We start from the raw sequence: 20,472 nt of genomic DNA on the forward strand, positions 1-20,472 counted from the left end.
AAATGGCCACTACAGCCGGCACGCTGCACTGATCCGAAGCCAGGAGCCAGGTGCTTCCTCCTGGTCTCCCATGAGGATGCAGGGCCCAAGCACTTGGGCCATCCTCCACTGCCTTCCCTGGCCACAGCAGAGAGCTGGACATCCATAAGCTTTTAACATCGTTAAACCCAATGAGACTTTGACCCTTGAAGATTGCCTTGTTATTCCCGAAGCTACCTTTGCTGCTTTCCCTACCCTGAATATGGGGCTGTAGGTCCTGACATTGATTTTGACATCCGCCTCTGTGTTTATCCATCTGGTGTACAGTAAAAGAAGGTGTTGACTTGTTCAGGGTGACTGCAGTGGGCAGAGCTGTAGTTTCAAGGTAGAAGGCAACAAATATCAGCTTCTTGCTTCTCATGCTATGAAGATACTTTTCACTGCTCTACATTTCCTAGGGACTGTGCTCAGCTTTTCTCTTGACACATTTCTTCTTCATTAAGACTCTCTTTTTCAATTATAGTGAAAGTGTTATTCCTTCATGTAGTTAATGGTTTAATTAATAGTTATTGAGTAGTGTTCCTGCTGCTGGGGAGACGGCAGCAAGCATTAGGCAAGTTCTTTGTCTCCTGAAGGTTACATTCCAGAGGACAGATCCAGAAGAGGAAATGACCCATCTGCGTGAGTCAGGGAAGGCTTCACTGAGGGAGGACATTTTAGACCTTAACACCTCCACTGTACTCTCTCATCCTCTTACATTTTCTTAAGACTCCACACTTTCCATTATTCTTTTATTCTTACGTATTTAGATGAACTTCATTTTTGTTTTCATCCTCAAAAATGAAACCTTTATTCTTCCTGCTAACCTGCTTGAGCCACAGTCCAGTCTCTGTCCTTTCCTGTTTGTACAAATCACCAAAATATTCTTGTAATTCCCACTTTTTGTATTCCTTAGCCCCTTCTAAGCTGAATTTGCCCTTTTGTTCTATTGTCATTGCCTCTTAATGATCATCTGTGATCTCCTGGTCATCAAATATGTTTCAGTTTTTATTCTCATTCTTCCACTCAAAAGACTCACTATTTTCCCATCCTCCTATCCCTGTGACTTTGTCCGTGGTTTTTTTTTTTTTTTCCCCACTTGGAATGTTCCCTCTCATTTTTTTCATGACTCAATTCCCTTTATCAAAGGGTCATCTCAAATGCCACTTTTTTTTAAAAAAAAAAAAAGTCTTATTATGGGAGTGATCATTTCTATTTTGAATGATCACTTTTAACTTTTTTGAGAGATGAAACTTTGATTCATTTTTGGAATCTCCTACCACAACTGACAAATTGCCTTGCATATCATAAATGCTTATTACTTGTTGCATGAAGGAAGGAAGTAATAAACAGAGTAACTTTCCTTTCGTTCTTAGAACTTTTTAAAACTAGTGTTGCAAATAATGTGTTATTTTATTCCACCAACAAATATTTTATAGAACTAAATCAACTCAAATATGAAACCATGTTTGAAGAAGATGAAACTGAAGATGTGCCATCAGGGGGATAAAGAAGTACACTATGTCGTTAAACGTGCTTTTCCACGTTTCCACTTACTCATCACATATTTGTTTTAGTTGTTTATAACCACTTTTTGAGTCATATGATTGACTGGGTCAGTGGTTCATGGTAAAAAATATGTTTGATATATTATCCTAAACATTCTTTGGAAATTCTGTTTTTCTTTGCTGTCTGGTCTTATGTTCTGGCATTTGATATCCAGTTTCGTCATATGTCTGACTTTGATTCAGATAGAGTGGCAAAAATTGTTGAATATAATGCATATTTGTTTTTCTTTTGAGTTCATATTATAAAACAAGCATCAATATTATTTGACTATCATTAGTAATAATTCAGAGGAATGGGAAATGTGTTTTCCTTTCATTAAGTTAAAAAATTGCTAGGAAGAGAAGGATTTGATAATGTGGTTTTTCTTTGCTAAGTAATTACAAGTTGAGATTTTTAATTATGTAACAACTGTACTAGTTTTCATTATTTACAGGTAAAATGTTTATGGTTTGAAGTCTATTTCTAATTGTATTAGAATTGAAGCCAAACCATATTTGCAGTAAAGGAGAAAACTTTGAATGAGTACTGCACTAATTATTATGTAATAATTAGGGTCACATTTATTTGTAGAGGTTCACCTAACTGTAGATGATGCCCAATCACTTTTTTACATTAGCAAATAATCTGATTCTATTAAACTTTTTAAGGATCAGGCCATCAGAAATACTCAGAAGTGTAATTCTGTATATAATTTAATATATTGTACCAAAATCCAGACTAGCTGGGTTCAGATTCTGGTCTATCCACTTACTAGGTATATTACCTCAGGAAGATTTCTAAGCTGCTCTTTGCCTCAATTTTCTTGTCTGAAAAATGGAATCATCATAGAATTTCTCATATCATTTTCCTGCAGATTAAAAGAGACAGTCATGGAAAAATGCTTTAATAATGTGCTGTAAGTACTTAGTAAGTATTAGCTGTTATTAGTAATATACGTAAGAAACTAAAATGATAAATGTGCTGTGGATAGGTAGAATTCTTATTCTCCTTTCGACATGAGATGGCCCAGATACTTTTTCTACTTCTGGATGCTTTTTCCTTCTTGACCCTAGTAGTTCTTAAAGAATCTGTTCATCTTAAGGTATGAAGGACAAAGTGAAGCACAACTTAAATTGCACAGGGAGTTTGGCTTTCAAAGTAATGCTGTTGGGATGAAAAAAAGAGATGCCAGGAACTCAAAAGCTCTTTCTGATTTAAGGACCAATTTTCTTTTTTTTTTCTTTTTTTTTTTTTTGACAGGCAGAGTGGATAGTGAGAGAGAGAGAGACAGAGAGAAAGGTCTTCCTTTTGCCGTTGGTTCACCCTCCAATGGCCGCCGCGGTAGGTGCTATGCGACCTGCGCATCGCGCTGATCCGATGGCAGGAGCCAGGTGCTTCTCCTGGTCTCCCATGGGGTGCAGGGCCCAAGCACTTGGGCCATCCTCCACTGCACTCCCTGGCCACAGCAGAGAGCTGGCCTGGAAGAGGGGCAACCGGGACAGGATCGGTGCCCCGACCGGGACTAGAACCCGGTGTGCCGGCGCCGCAAGGCGGAGGATTAGCCTAGTGCGCCGCGGCGCCGGCCTAAGGACCAATTTTCTTTATTGAAAGGTAGATTCTCTGTGAGTGCTAGCTATATAATATTTTTCCCAGAAGGTATTTTATAGTTAATAAATGAATCAAGTGGAGTGGAAAAATGTGAAGAAAATTAACTGATGCAGAAAATGAGGTGCTTTCTTAGCAAATGCAGAGGAAGTTGGGTTATTATAAGAGGGTCTCCAGTCCTCTGTAGTGATCTTTTGGGGATTTACAGAGGATCTAGAATGTAAACACGAGGATGAACTGAGAATGCAGACATGAAGCCATGCATTACCAGTGTGAAAGGGGTTGGAGGCAGAGAAGCTGAACAGAGTGGAGGCAGTGGTGTAGAAATGGCTTAGAGAGTAGTTTGACTGGATATGAGTCATGGTTTTTCCACTTACCAACTGTGAGATATAACAGAATACTTAGCTTCCTTTTAGTGTTCTCATTTATAAAATGAAAGTTGTAATGTCTCTATCATGTAAGAAAATTTGGTTTCATTCATTGCCCCTTCATTCAAGAGTCTTCCAGAAGTTCTTGGAAAATGCTTGTTATGAAAAACCTGTGCATAGTTTTCAAAATTTTTGCACCCAAATAAACGTCATTTAATTCCATTTTTTCATAAGCTCTTTTGACATATCCTTGTACTCCATATAACAAGTAGATGATTTAATTACAGAAATAAGTGCCTTCCTATGGCTCTTTTTTATTTTTTTAATTTTTAAAAATTTTTTATTTTTATTTTATTTTATTTTTTGACAGGCAGAGTGGACAGTGAGAGAGAGAGACAGAGAGAAAGGTCTTCTTTTTGCCGTTGGTTCACCCTCCAATGGCCGCTGTGGCCGGCACACCACGATGATCCGAAGGCAGGAGCCAGGTGCTTCTCCTGGTCTCCCATGTGGGTGCAGGGCCCAAGCACTTGGGCCATCCTCCACTGCACTCCCTGGCCATAGCAGAGAGCTGGCCTGGAAGAGGGGCAACCGGGACAGAATCTTGCGCCCCGACCGGGACTAGAACCCTGTGTGCCGGCGCCGCAGGCGGAGGATTAGCCTATTCAGCCGCGGCGCCGGCCTCCTATGGCTCTTAGAATAATATTTCACAGTCTTATCCAAGCTCACAAGGATATGTTTAATGTGGCACTTACATACCTCCCTGACCTCAACTTGTGCTACTGTCTCTTTCACTTACTATGTTCCAACTGCCATGGCTTTCTTTCTTGGTGCTTAGGGTAATGCCTTGCACATAGCACTACTCAGTGTTTGTTGAGTAACTGGAGTGTAATAACTGTTTCCATTCATTTGTTAAAAAGAGCTAGTGCTCAGGCTTTGTTTTAAATGCTGTCAGAACATATAAAGTGTTTATAATAAATAATTTCTACCCTGAAATGGCTCCTAATTTAAAAGGAGTGATAGGAGAATATACAAATAACATTGTAAAATAGAGGGGAGCATCATAGTTGGATTAGTTTAAAGTTCTTCTACCAAATAAATGTGTACCTCAGATAAGTTATTTCTCTTCTCTGTAATATTAAGGGATTTGACCAGGTTCTCTTAAGGCTTTGACTCCGGAATCTGCTGTGTAATTAATGGTGCACTGCCTAAATGCTTTTTTTCCCAGGTTCCATCCCTGGAGAATCTGACTCAGTTGTTCTGGGGTGAGATCCAGGAATTCCCTAGGTATTTGTGATTCACAAATACATCTAGGAAGTAATTACATGTGTCCTTCTAATATTGACATCTTATAATTCTAATTATAGGATAAGGAAAGTGCAGCAGGAGTCAGGTAAATGAAGTGTTTGTATTCATTAAGGGGCAAGAAAATATTTTCTTGGGTAATTGAGAGTGTGGCTTAAATCATGAAAAAATGATGTTGAAATAGATTTCGAAGAATGGGTGGATATGAGTAGGTGTGTGGTTGAATGAATAGGATTTAGCTTAACTTAGTGGAGGCCAGAATATATCCAGGGAAGCAGGAGGAAAAAATTACCTGTCCTGATGCACTGGGGCCATAGTTTTAGTCTTGTTTTTCTTGTTTTTAGCTCTCTTACTTGATTGTGTTTTTGAAGGTGGAAGAGTCTGTTATTGTAGCTTGATCCTCATTTGGTGGACATGAAACACATCATTTGGTGACAGACACATGGAGCTGCTTTGGGAAATAATTGAGCATATTTTTCCTAAAGCTTTTAGAGGGCTGTTTCCTTTGAGATACACTTTGACCACACCACTGGTTTTCTGGTAAGATACAAAGGCTATCAGGACCCACTATGTGATCTAAAATATTAGTTTTGCTGTCAGAATGATTATTAGTAAACCAAAGTTGGCTTTTTTTGTTTAGAGGAAACCATGTAAAGGCAACATTCTGAGTAAATTATATAGTGTGCACTTGATGAAATAATGAGCCTACGTTTAAGGGATAAAAGTAATGATCTAATGCAACATTTAGAATAAATATGCAGTATGTAGTCATTAACCTAAAAGTCACATCCTGCATTCTTTTAATTTGTGGAAAATTTGTCATTAATTGCCCAGGAAACCTCTGATTTTTTTCATATATAATCACATCATAGCTGTTGACTTTCTCCCCCTTCTCCTTAAAATACATCCTTGTAAATAGTACATTAATTTTAGATTTGTAATGCCCCCTTTGAACACTGAGTTGCTAAGTTTAGCCCTGTTGCTTTTTTTTTTAAATATAATTTTTTCCCCTAACTTTGCTTTTCAGTAGTCACTGACAAATCACACTTTGTTTTTTTGATGGTAATTGGCTTAAAATGTTATTTAACCCTTCTGCCCAGTGGAAATCTACTGATTCTGCAAGGCTGTTTTTTTTTTTTTCATTAATTATCATTAAGTACTACATAGTATTCCATTTAGAAAGAATTTGAGAGATGAGTTCTGATCTTTCATTCAAATTCACTAAATGGGACTGGATCAGAAACCCAGAAATCAACAATTACAAAGAAAGAATAAAGCATTGCCCAAGAACTGAGGTATCCAGGTTGATATATAGCATAGAATCCAGCCCTTGCATATTCCAAGTCACTGTCTTGATCATTTTAGGTTTTATAGGTTAACCTATGATCTGCCAGCCATCTCACTACTTCATGTAGGCCTTTTTTGCCTGGGTCTATTGGCTATCAATTGACTTTGAAATCAAAGAAGCAGAAATACCAAGTTTCTAGTGATTAATTATTTGTAAATAATTATCTTTGTTAATCTGAATTCTTGACATCAGAGCCTCTTAGAGAGTGACTTTCATTAGGATTTATTTTAAAGGAAAAATATAAAATAACCTACTGTTAGATCAAAGAAGCGCCTCTTTTATAGAAAAGACCTCACTACTTTCTCTGAAGGGAGGCGAGAACTTCCACTTTGATTATGGCCTTGTCTAAATAAGGTCAGAGTTTGTGAACTCAAAAGGCTTCCATAGCCTTGGCAGCTCATGACAAGAGCCTTGGGTGATTACTGACGCCATAAATAAGAGTGACAATTGTTAAATCAACAACAGGAGTCACTGTGCACTTGCTTCCCATGTAGGACCTCTACCCTTAATGAGTTGTACTATGGGAATTAACAGTAAAACTAGTCTTGAAACAGTAATTTATACTTTGTGTATCTGTGTGGGTGCAAACTGTTGAAATCTTTACTTAGTATAGAGTTGATCTTCTGTATTTAAAGATAATTAAAAATGAATTAATGAAGAATGGGATGGGAGAGGGAACAGGAGTTGGTATGGGAGTGGAGGTGGGAGGGCAGTTATGGGGTAAAGCACTAATATAATCCAAAATATGTACCTATGAAATTTATATTAATTAAATAAAAGCTTTCTAAAGAATTAAAATAATGGGAACTTGAAAAAAATGAAAGACCTCAGAACTGGAAAAATTTTCCCAGTTTCAGGAAAAAATATTGTAAGAAAATGACTACTATTGCATCCTCTGTATCTTTTTTTTGTTTGTTTTTAGATTTTTATTTTATTTTAAAAACAATGACAAATGGGGTAAGAAATGCTAAACTCTTAGGAGAGAGAATAAAATCAGAAGTGTATACTCTGGAAGCAAATTTAAGATAATTTACTGTTTTGCAAATTGTGTGTTCCCTGTTTGTGCTGCCTGATTGGTCTTGCAGGCCTTTTCTTCATCCAGAGAACTTGGAATATTATCTCTATATATGTTAGATTCCATATATTACTTGATTTGATACAAAAGTTCTTATTTTGTGTGTGTGTGTGTGTGTGTTTGAAAATCATTGGTTTAACTCAAATGCCAAAGACTTTATAGAGAATTTTAAGACCAACTATGTCAAATTGTATATCCACAGTTACGGAACTACTTAGAAGTAAGCAGAAATTAGAAACTGTGAATTTGGACTTCCCATCCAGGGCATTTTTGCTACAAAATGTTGATTTGAATTTCCATTTTGAAAGACACAGAAGTGATCTGTGAAATGGTGATTAGCACTAGGCAGCCCCAGGGAGCCCTGGAGTGCTGCATGTTCAAATGCCCAAGACCAGATGGAAGTCCAGAAGTGGATGACTCAAAGTTTATTAGTTTTGCCACCTGGGCAGTACAGCAGAACCAGCTGCCACAAGGCAGTTCTAATTTCGATAAAGCAGTAAATGAACATAAAAGTGAGTACAAGTCCCAAGAATAAAGTAAAGGAGAATGTAGCCACAAGGAGCTTCATCCAGACTGAGGACTATTGATATCTCTTGTAGGAGGCAGAGCTGCCCTGCTAGAGAGAGGTCAAGGAAATGTCGTGGCACCAAGTCCTGAAAAATTACCCTTGAGTTTTTTCTGGAACCAGTTTCACTTTGGGATATGTTTGAATTGCTGGCATGGTAGGTTCCCAGTCACATCAGCTGATCTAGAAAGGAAAAATTTCCATGCTATATCATGATTATGTAATGAGACCAGAAGCATTTTTTTTTCTGAATACTATGGAAACTTACTTGCTTACATTCTTTCAGGTGTTTTGGGTCCATGGAGACAAAGGTGCTCATCAGAACTTAAGATCTTTGTGCCCCACATCACCAGGAATCAAGTCACAATCTTCCAGTTATTATTCTCACATGGAGTTCTATTGCAGGTTTTTCAAAATCTGTCCATAATACACTGCAAGAGTCAAAAGTTGACCCTTAGGCTTTGGATGATCCCTTTAATAGATTTGTAGTGCTAAAAAATGGAAATGAGTATAATAATGAGGTGTGGGATGAGGACCCCTTTTGGAGAGATACACTAATATTTGTTTGAGTAAGGATAATTCTCTAATGAATAAAAGAAGTCAAATGTTCTTGAGCCTCTGTGTCAGAGTGTTTGGACAGCAAGTAACAGAAAACATGACTAAATTGACTTTAACAAAATGAAGATTTATAATTATTAGTTTTTTATATAATGAGAAATTTAGAGCAAAGTATGGCTGGCTGGCTGTGGCTCACCTGCTTAGTGATGAGAGACTCTTTTTGTGTCATCTTGATGAAAAGTACGAAGGCATAGGTGGAAAGGGGAAAGGCATATACCAGTTGCTGGAATATTTTCTATGTCTTTGATGTTAAAGGCTGGATCAAAGTTCCATCTGCTTGGTCAGCCTCTACCTTCAGATGATCTTTGCAGGAGCTGAATGTTTATGTGTCTGTATTTCTCAATTGATCATTACTTAGTCTTCTCCAATAATACAGCTCTTTATTTGTATGTTGAAAGTACAAGGGGCCAGCGCTATGGCACAGTGTGTTAAAGCCCTGGCCTGAAGTGCTGGCATCCCATACGGGTGCCGGTTGCTCGTATTCCAATCCAGCTCTCTGCTATGGCCTGGGGAAGCAGTGGAAGATGGCCCAAGTTCTTGGGCCCCTGTACCCGTGTGGGAGACCCAGAGGAATCTCCTGGCTCCTGGCTTCGGATCGGCGCAGCTCCGGCTGTTGTGGCCATTTGGGGAGTGAACCAGTGGATGGAAGACTCTCTCTCTGTCTCTACCTCTCTCTGTAACTCTGTCTTTCAAATAAATGAAATAAATATTTTAAAAAAAGAAAGTACAGATGCCTGTTTATTTTCTAAACAGTTTGGATAGTTTTTTTCTTTGAAATGAAATCACTCTCATAACATTGTATTAACGAGAATGATAAACTAGCTGTTTTTTTCTTTCTTTGTAGGTGGCATGTTTGACCCAGGTAGCTGCCAATTACCTCATTAGCCAAAAGGAAGCAAAACGCTGGGGCACAGCTCATGGAAGTATTGTTCCTTACCAGGTAAGAATACAAGAGTCTAGAGCTGGGCCACTGTAATCTGCAGATCTACAGGAAATGAGTAGGAGGAATGAATTCTTTCTTTCTTTTCCTTTTTCTTCTTCTTTTAAACTTTTTTTTAAAACTGTCTTGGGTATTCTGTAATGTATCTGTGTCTGGCTATAATATGATTCTGTCATTTACTTTAAATTCTTAGTTTTGCATATTTCCTCATCAGAAGATTAGTAACAGGACACTTAAATGGATCAAAGAAAGTTGCTGAAAGTGAATGACATTTGGGCTCACATGAAGGTTTCCTTTATTTTCTACCCAAAGAAGCACTGACTATAGACCTTTTAGAAAGCATGATTTGTTACTCATGTCAGTTATAAAACAAATATTACCTACCCCATCTGACAATAATATTCTCGCAGAGTTGAGTTAAATGAAAATTTGCGTGCAATGGCTCTTCATTTTTGGAGCAAAGCAAAAGGTTCAGGAGCTGCTGTTCTTTATTAAGTGTCTAACTTGTTTTCAGAAATTCTGGACTTTGGCTAGTGTGAATGAATATGTGAAGAAACTGTGATTTCTATGATCTTTCAAAAACAAAAATAAAAACATGAACTCTCCATGTTCTTCCAAGCCCCTAAGCTTTGTGTAGCCTTGTTGCAGCATATCGTCGTATTTAATGCATTTGTCATATATTCTGTACTATATTGTAAGCTGAAGAGCAGATCTTTTCCATCAAGTATCTCTTCTAGTCACCAGTAGAAACACAAAGTAGACACCTTTTAAACATCTGTTGAATGAAGTAGTGAACATTATTGCAGTCATATTAATTCTAGTTCTCCTGACAGAGAACATAGCAGTCAGCATTTTTTCATCAGCTAGGAAACCCATCAGTACTGCTAATTATCATTTTAGTTTTAAGAAATAACTTTTTTTTGGGTAAAGTAATTTGTTTTCCATTTTTAAAAATCCAAAATTGAGGAAAACAGTAACAATGTGAACCAAGGATTCTTCTCTATTTCTTTTTGTGGTCCTTTTATACCTGAGGCATTACTCTGATACCACTGCTTTTTCTTTTCTTTTCTTTCTTTTTTTTTTAATTTGACAGAGTTAAAGAGAGATGTAGAGAGAGAGAGAGAGAGCAAGCGAGCGAGCGAGCCAAGAGCTTCTTCCAGGTTTTCCACGAGGGTGCAGGGGCCCAAGGACTTGGGCCATCCTCCACTGCTTTCCCAGGCCATAGCAGAAAGCTGGATCGGAAGTGGAGCAGCTTGGACTTGAACCGGCGCCCATATGAGATGCCAGCACTGCTTCTTTAACCCACTGTGCCACAGCACTGGCCCCCACTGCTTTTTCATACCTTGAGTCAATCGTTTGGTATAATCACAACTGTGGAGATATTTTCTTTAGTTCTTCCCTTTTTTTCTCCATCAGGAGTTTTACGACCTACATAACTGATGTTTGGCTTCTCCATTTTCTAGCCCTGTGTCACTGACCCTAGACTTTTACCCAGACTTATCTAACTTCAGAGAAATCATTGTGTTTTGAATTGGCTAAAGATAATCAGGTTTAGCCTTATTCATTTTCAGATAAGAAATCTGATGCCCAGACTGAGTAGGCCTCCAACTCTTACCTCCATGTTGAATATTCTTTCATATCTTACTGCCTTTGATGGGAAGGTGCTATGATTTCAACTCTTTCCTCCAACTACACTTCCATACCCTCCCCATCAACCTTGCTTCTAGCTCAGGGATCTCAGCAACTAATTTGTACTCATTATCGATAGTGGAAATCCCTCTCAAGGGAACTTTAACCAAAGACAATATGGGGTCTATGTGAATTCATCTTAAATAATGGAAATCCAGAATCAGACCTTCATTTATGTGGAGAAAGCATTTCAGAGTTGGAAGTCTTTATAGTAAGATTTCAAGTCACATAACATGGTAGATGCTCACTGTATTAAACCATAAAGTTAGTAGTTTAATTTTGCTCATTTTGATAATAGATTTTTTGAAAATAGCTTTATGTAGATCTCAGCTATTGCTTCTAGGCATCTGTACTTAAGGCATCCCGACTCTACTCTCAATTATTTCAGGATATTTGGCTTTATTTTGAAAGATAAGATATATGAAATCTCTCTCTCTCTCCCTCCCTGTGTGTTGTGTATTTATTCTTCAAAGATAGAAATGCATTTTTCCTGGTTGAATTGTCCCAATCACATAAAATGGTATTTGATCCTAGTTGATTTCAACTTTATTATCTGTAAGAAATAAAAGTTGTACTGGGGTCTTTCCTCAGGAGCCCAGAATTAATTTATTTCCTCTTGGTAAAGAATTAGTTCAGCTCTGTGATTAAGGAATAAATGCAAATTTAGCTTGAATGAAATTAGCATGGCAAGATGGATCCTAGATATGCTTAAATAGAGATCTTAGTCTGTTTTCAATTTTTGAAATATTTGGGGAGTGTTTTTATGGGTGAGTGCTAGGATAATTATAATTCAATTTTCTATAATAATTACAGCTTTGTATCTAATATGTATTGTCTGAGTTTTGACCAAATGTCTATGATGGAAGACCCTTATGGTCTCAAGAGTTAGTTAAGGTGCCCAGCTCAGTGTCCTCAATTCTTGTTAAATCTTATCAAGATCATAGGACTTGAGTACACAGAACATACATTTCTGAAAGTATTAACCCTAAATTTGTGTGTTATTTTACAAACTTGCATTTCTTAGGTTGATTATCCTTGGTACTTTTTTTCTCCCTATTCTTTGAGTGCCGACTTTTAAAGAATGAGCAAGTTAAACAGAAGAAAGGAGAGTTGAGATAACCATTTCACTACTAGATGCATCTGACCTAAAAGGATAATAATTACATAATGATCATGGTAATATTTTCAATAAATTGTTATATTTTCCAATAAATTTATTTATAAAGAAAGAAAACTAGGCCGGTGCCATGGCTCACTTGGCTAATCCTCCACCTGTGGCACCAGCACCCCGGGTTCTAGTGCCGGTTAGGGAGCCAGATTCTGTCCCATTTGCTCCTCTTCCAGTCTAGCTCTCTGCTGTAGCCTGGGGAGGCAGTGGAGGATGGTCCAAGTCCTGGGGCCCTGCACCTGCATGGGAGACCAGGAGGAAGCACCTGGCTCCTGGCTTCGGATCGGCGCAGTGCCGTCTGTGGCGGCTATTTAGGGGGTGAACCAATGGAAAGAAGACCTTTCTCTCTGTCTCTCTCTCTAACTCTGCCTATCCAAAAAAAAAAAAAAAAAAAAAAGAAAGAAAGAAAGAACTTTTAGAGATGGGAGCAGAGTATATAAAGTAGATAGCTGGTCTTAAAAAACACTATATATATTTTTATGTAACATAGTTATCAGATGCCCTTGAGGTATATGGCTAATGTGGTAATCCCCACATTCTATAATCTGTGTATATGGAACATATTCTACCATTTGCATATCCTCTTCTGTTTTTTTTTTTTTAAAGATTTATTTATTTGAAAGTCAGAGTTACACAGAGGAGAGGGAGAGAGAGAAAGGGAGAGGGAGAGGGAGGGGAGAGGAAGAGAGAGAGAGAGAGAGAGAGAGAGAGAAGGAGAGAGAAAGAGAGAGAAGGAGAGGTCTTCCATCAGATGGTTCACTCCCCAATTGGCTGCAATGGCCAGAGCTGCATGGATCTGAAGCCAGGAGCCAGGAGCTTCTTCCAGGTCTCCCATGCAGGTGAAGGGGCCCAAGGCCTTGGACCATCTTCCACTGCTTTCCCAGGCCACAGCAGAGAGTTGGATTGGAAGTGGAGCAACCAGGTCTTGAACCGGTGCCCATATGGGATGCCAGCGCTTCAGGCCAGGGCATTAACCTGCTGCATTACAGTGCTGGCCCCCCTCTTCTGCTTTCTAGGGATGTGAACAACATTGGTTTCTGCCTGTCTCTAATGTCATAGGAGACCTATTCACCAATATACTCATGAGAACAGGAAACTGTACTGAATGGTTTGAAGAAAAATAGAGGAACTTATAGATGAAATTCTGTAGACAAAATTTCAGTCTTAGAATAGGAGACTTTACTTTTATTTTTTTAAAAAAAGATTTATTTATTTATTTAAAGGCAGAGTTAGGGAGGGGGAGAGAGAGAGAGACAGACAGAGAGAGATGGAAGGGGAGAGGGAGAGGGAGAGGGAGAGGGAATATGAATCTCTTCCATCTTCTTCCATCTACTGGTTTACTTTCCCATATGGGCATAGTGACTAGGGCTGGGCAAATCTGAAGCCAGGAGCTTCTTCCGGGTCTTCCATGTGGGTGCAGGGCCCAAGGACTTGGACCATCTTCTGCTGCTTTCCCAAGCATATTAGCAGGGAGCTGGATCAGAAGTGCAGCAGATAGGACTTGAACTAGCACCCATGTGGGATGCTGGAACTGTAGATGGCAGCTTTACCTGCTCTGCCACAGCACTGGCCCTCAGTCTTTACCTTTCTAAGGAAATCATGTGTTGTTATTGGGAAACCTTACTGTCCTCAATAGCATGATAATCTCCCTGTTTTATCTCCATCTGTTTCCCTTTTCCCTCTGGCTTCTGAAATCCTTTGTCTCTTTTCAAAAGCAATAGATTCCTCTTGTCTTAAACAGAGTTATTATATTTCCTAATGCAGGTACAGATATTTGGGTAACTGCTTCTAAGTGCTTAATGATTTACTTTTCATATACAGAAATTCCCTTTTGAAGAGACATGCTGATGTGTGGCTCTATGAGAAGTCCACCAAACTCTCTCTGTTTGTAACAAGACTATGTCTCTCTAGTCCACTTTCCCTGCAGCAGGACTTGAGGAAACAGAGAGTTTATCATGCTCCTGATAAAACCACAATTCCTTCTATTAAAATGCTGTTCCCAGATCAGGATAAACTGCCTAAGAAACAAATCCTGAGAATGAGACTACAACCATAGCTATTTCTTTCCCTTAAAAGATGACCAGAACGAATCCATCATTCCTCTCATTCATTTGTCTCATTCACCACCAGAACCTGGTACCTTCCAGGCCATCTATTATTACCTGAACACTTTGCCCATATGGTTGCATTCATCTCTTCCTTTGACCTAGCCATTTCTACTGTCATCAGTCTTTGTGAATGTAAAATTCACAGAGGCTTTATGGACCAGCTGGCCTCTAATTTCTTTAACCTCCCCCCCGCAATGATCTTTACCTCTTCTCACTTGGCTCTCACTCAGGTACTATTGCATATGAATTGTTTAGAGATCTTGTTAAGGTGCTGATTCTGATTGGAGGTGATGTTGATGATGTACTATGAGCACTGGTTCCAGATCTAGACTTTATTATAATCAATGACTACACCTTTGCCTGTGCACTCAACTGGTAAAAATACCAGGGATGATTAAATTTACTACTCCATCTACTCCAAGCCTATACTCCATCAGTGGGTATGGCTGGAGGACTAATACTAGGCTCTCTGTCTCCCTCCTACTCTATAACTTTCTGTCTCAAGTTATCCCTCAGCCTTACCTAGAAATTCTTCCACCTTCACCAACATGATTTATTTTTTTCCTGAGATGTTTTCTCCTGTGATCTCTATCTCTTCTTATCCTTAGTAAAAGCCTTGCCTCTTCACTAAAAATGATAGAAGAGAATTGCTTCATTTTTTTCTTTAGTGTATCTCCCCAAATTCCTACATGTGCACTCACATATAATTCACTGTATTTCTTCCATCACAATGGATAAATTGTCTCTCTCCACATTTTTCCTATCTACTTTATCTCCTTTATTATCTGATTTATCAGTCAGTGAACAACTACATGACCACGTATCTGATAGAAACTACCAACCTTCCTTGTATGTCCAAGGCATGTCTTCTCCCATCTACTATTCTATTTCTCTATTATCTTAACAGAACTTTTCTGAAAAGTTTTAGGTGGTGTTGGCAAGAAGGAAACATTGTACTGTCTATTCTGGATGTCATTTGTGCCTCACAGGCAAAGATCTTTAACTACATTCAGGAATTGGATTGTGTGGAACAACCTGTAGAAGTTGAGTTCCTCTGAGTGGTCCATTAATGATATACCTTCTTTATGCTCTTTCTTGAGACTATCAAATGAAGGGCCTTCAAAGGGACTTACTTTTTCCTTTACATGGTGATATAATTCACATGGAGATTTCTTCTAAACTTTTCTTCTAAAGTAGCTTCTAATTTCAGATTTTGAAGAAAACAATTACTTAGGTGATTAAATAAAATAACACCTTCCTTGCTTCAGTTTGAGCTTATTCAACCAAGGAGTAGAGCAGGAAGCTGTGCGTTGTTATTTCTGGTAGAGACATTATGCTGTATATTTAATTTGGCACAAGTGGAGACTCAGACAGGCAGTAAATTCCAAGTTTGAGGAGATGCAGCACTTTGCTATCATTCCTTAGAAAAAGTCAAAGTGCTGTTAAATCATGACAGATTCACTAACATTGGGAAACTTTTCTTTCTTTAAAAAAAGTCAGATGAAGAGTTTTTTGTATCAAATCATTTTTAAAAATCAAATCATAAGTTTGTCTCTTCTTGTGACTTTTTCCTTCCAATAGTCACACTAAGGTACTCATAGAAGTATACACTTTGAACAGGCATATGAGTGTATTTCCTATTGATTTAATTAATACATTGTTAATAATCCTTTGCTTGATACTGTTGAATACATTCTATGTAATGGGAGACATATATATTATTTTCTTTTTCACCCTACATTGATTAATGAGGTTAAACAACTTTCTTATGTCCTAGCTTGGATCAGAGTCATAGTTTTAAGATTTCAAAACTTGTTTACTTTCCTTACTATATCCAAGCTAGCAGTTCTTTCAGATCTTGGTACAGCATGGATTGATGCACTTTCATTTCTTTATAAGATGAGACAACTTTTCTAACTTGCTTCTATCATCTCTTTGTTATATGACCTATTTATTATGATTCTAGAGGTTACCAAATCTAGTAAGCGGGCTGGCTACAGAAGTATATTTGAATTCTGAGCTATGGAGCAAATATAGTTTTCCTTCTACCATGATTTCAATTCATTACTTTCAAATGACTCTTTTCAAATCAAATAAAACAACAATTTCTTGAGTCCCAATGGGATGAGCACTGTTTTAGTCCTGAAAGCTTCTAGATGAAGACGAGCTGATCGCTTGACTTCAGGAATGAAGAGGCAACATAGCAGGCTCACCTGGGGCAGCTTGAGCCTTGGAGTTGGATGTATCTGGGGGAACTAAATAAGGTAGTGTGTGCTAGGTATTTTGGGACTTTAGTATGCATTCAATAAAAGGTGAGTCCTATTGTTGCTGAAGTTGAACTAATAATTGTAACTTTATAGATAATAGTTTCTATGAAAGTACAAAATAATCTCAATGAAAGCTATCCATGGAAGCATTGGTGCAGAGTTGACACATACCTGAATTTTTTTTAACTTCTGTGGTATTTTTAGTTAAATCATTTTTAAAAAAGGAGAAGGAGGGCAACATGTACAGTAGTTTTCTGTTTAAACATTCTTCTAGATCTTTTTCAGAAATTGCAGTATTGAACCATTGCCCAAATACAGCATTACTGAAAGAAATACAATTTAAAGAGAATCATGTATAGCAACATAACTCAATTGTCAAAGGGAATAGGGATTCTAGTTTACTGAATTGCCTAGTTAATTGGGATTTAGTATAAATCCATACTTAACAGAATGAAATATGACTAAAATGATTTTCAGAAGTAATCTCTGAGAAGCCCACATGATAGGAGTTTTTCTCTATTAAAGATACATAGCTGGCCGGCGCTGCGGCTCACTAGGCTAATCCTCCGCCTTGGGGCACCGGCACACCGGGTTCTAGTCCGGGTCGGGTTACCGATCCTGTCCCGGTTGCCCCTCTTCCAGGCCAGCTCTCTGCTGTGGCCAGGGAGTGCAGTGGAGGATGGCCCAAGTTCTTGGGCCCTGCACCCCATGGGAGACCAGGATAAGCACCTGGCTTCTGCCATTGGATCAGCGCAGTGCGCCGGCCGCAGCGCGCCTACTGCGGCGGCCATTGGAGGGTGAACCAACGGCAAAAGGAAGAACTTTCTCTCTGTCTCTCTCTCACTGTCCACTCTGCCTGTCAAAAAAAATAAAAAATAAAAATAAAATAATAATAAAAAAAAAAAGATACATAGCGGCTGGCGCCATGGCTCAACAGGCTAATCCTCCACCTAGCGGCTACCGGTACACTGGGTTCTAGTCCCGGTCGGGGTGCCGGATTCTGTCCTGGTTGCCCCTCTTCCAGGTCAGCTCTCTGCTGTGGCCCAGGAGTGCAGTAGAGGATGGGAGACCAGGAGAAGCACCTGGCTTCTGCCATCGGATCAGCGCAATGCGCCGGCTGCAGCGCGCTGGCCGCAGTGGCCACTGGCGGGTGAACCTACGGCAAAAAAGGAAGACCTTTTTCTCTGTCTCTCTCTCACTATCCACTCTGCCTGTCAAAAAAAAAAAAAAAAAAAAGTGGGAGAAGTGGGTAGGCATCATGGCACAGTGGGTTGGTCCTCTGTCTGGCGCTGACATGCCATATGGGCACCGGTTCTGGTCCCGGCTGCTTCTCTTCCAATCCAGCTCTCTGCTATGGCCTGGGAAGGCGATGGAAGATGGCCCAAGTCCTTGGGCCCCTGGACTCGCATGGGGGACCAGGAGGAGACTCCTGGCTCCTGGCTTAGGATCTGCACAGCTCTGGCCGTTGCAGCCGGTTGGGGAGTGAATCAGTGGATTGAAGACCTTTCTCTCTCTGTCTCTCCCTCTCACTGTCTCTACCTCTCAAAGAAATAAATAAAAAATCTTTTTAAAAAAAGTGGGAGAAGTATAGAATATTTTAAAGAACTTTTCTGAAGCACCTTAATATTGCAATAAATCTTACCATGTTCATCCATTACAAAACTACCAGGAGTATTAGTGGAGATAGAGGGCAGGGGATAGCAATTTTATCTGGCTACATTTGAGAGACTTATGAAACTTTTGAATTAATTAGCAGTGACAAGTTAGTATATTAAACAGTTGATATTCTGGTAAATTATATCATGGATAGTCTAGATTCTCTCCCCCTTTTCCTTGTAAAGGTTTTGGCCAGTTTTCAAATATTTGTCTTCGTCTTTATGAATTTGAATTCCTTGTTAACATAAAAACAAATTTTCTTTTTTGAAGATTCTGGTTACTTTGGAACCAATTTGCTATGAGTTGGCAACAATCTTAAGAAAATAGGTCATTGGGCAGTCAAGAGGCAGATAAAATTAGGACAGATGTGCTAGCTGTTGGCACAATAGTTACCATCTTTTGATTTCCTTAGAAAAGGCTTGACTTTGATTTCAAATGAAATTCCTAAATTTAAGATGAATGATGTAACAAAGTTCAAGGGAAGTGTATTGCACAAAAGAATAAATATACATATGATAAAAACTATTGTGATTAAAAAATCAGAACCATCTCCAGTTGAAAAATGCTATCTTTTAAATTCTTTTCACTGAGGTCCTATAGAAGGAAGCACAAGGGAAGGCAATGTATCTAAAGTATAGATCCCTTTAGGATTTTTGCCTTTCTTTGCATTTGCACTCTCTCTCTCTCTCCCTCTCTCTCTCTCTCTCTCTCTCTCTCTCTCTCAATAAATATACAAAGTTGATGGAATTGTATATCTGCCTATCCAATCTGGCTAAAATTATCCAAACGAATCAAGTGCCATTTTGATTATTAAGCTAAATAACAATATTAATTGTCATTATCGTAATGTTACAGTAAAAATAATTACAATCATTATCAGAGATAAAATTCATGAAAATTACTATATGTGCTTATTAAATATTTGTTTATTAATTCAGTTCTCTCAGAAATATTTGAGGTTGATTTTACTATTATTCCCACTTTTAGATGAGGAAGCCAAGGCAGAGGACATTTAGGTAATTTGTGCAAGGTCACACATATGTGATATAACGGGGTTTCTAGCTGAGGCAGCAGGACTTGAACCTCCTGTACTCTAGAGGCAGATGAACAGTGCTTCATGATTAGTTTCATCTTCTGTCTTCATTCTACTTTTAAGGAAGAATTATGTGACATTTTCCTCTACACAATTTCCCCTTTAGGACTGCCAAGAGCAATTGAAGAGGTATAAACAATTCTGTTGTTTACTCATCACAGGAATCCTTAATTATGACTTAAAAGCAAATTTCTTTCAGAAAATCAGGTTGCACATCTTTTGAATAAATCTTTTGATTGCATATGCTAAAATTGTATTAGACTCATAATTAGGTCAACTTACAGTGAAATAGCTCTATCTAGCTGCATCTTTTTAAACCATTTATTTATTTATTTGAAAGTCAGAGAGAGAGACAGGAGAGAGAGACAGAGAGAGATTGATTTTCTATCTGCTGTTGCACTCCCCAGATGGTCACAATGGCTAGCAGAGGGCCAGGCTGAAATCAGGAGCCAGGAGCTTCATCCAGGTCTCCCACATGGGGGGGCCCAAGCACTTGGGTTATTTACCATTGCTTCTTTCAGGCCATTAGCAGGGAGCTGGATTGGAAGTGGAGCAGCCAAAACTTGTACCAGTGCACATGTTGGGTGTGGGTGGTAGCTTTACTCACTACATCACAGCACCAACTCCAGTTCTACATTTTTTTAAGGAAAATAATACTGTCCTCGAGCAATATAGGACTATGCGATGATGTAAACTATTGTGAGACTTACTGCTTCTGGTTTTCAAACTGTTTTTCTCTGAGGGTGGTAGGCTGGGGTAAGAGTTGGGGTGAGTATTTGGGGTGGAGACAACCTGGGGAGAAGCCAGTTAGGCAGTACTCCAACTATTAGAACCACATTTCAACCAGCACAGTTTCTTTTCTTTCTTTTTTTCTTTTTAAAGATTTTTATTTATTTACTTGAAAGTCAGAGTTACGCAGAGAGAAGGAGAGGCAGAAAGAGAGAGAGAGAGAGAGAGAGAGAAAGAGAGAGGTCTTCCATCCGATGGTTCATTCCCCAGTTTGCTGCAACAGTTGGAGCTGTGCTGATCCGAAGCCAGGAGCCAGGAGCTTCTTCTGGGTCTCCCACCTGGGTGCAGGGGCTTAGGACTTGGCCTATCTTGTAC

General features: G+C 38.8%; 1 protein-coding gene across 3 annotated transcripts in view; it reads left to right on the top strand.

Annotated features, from left to right (window-relative positions):
* The window catches only part of SUGCT (succinyl-CoA:glutarate-CoA transferase), an 810,507-nt gene that overhangs the window by 180,151 nt on the left and 609,884 nt on the right, over positions 1-20,472 (top strand). For all 3 annotated transcript variants that reach the window (XM_062178190.1, XM_062178188.1, XM_062178189.1), the window contains exon 9: positions 9,292-9,387. In XM_062178190.1, coding sequence (XP_062034174.1) covers positions 9,292-9,387 — 96 coding nt within the window. The remainder of the gene's footprint in view (positions 1-9,291; positions 9,388-20,472) is intronic.

Source organism: Lepus europaeus, chromosome 20 (assembly GCF_033115175.1).
Source record: "Lepus europaeus isolate LE1 chromosome 20, mLepTim1.pri, whole genome shotgun sequence".
NCBI lineage: Eukaryota > Metazoa > Chordata > Mammalia > Lagomorpha > Leporidae > Lepus > Lepus europaeus.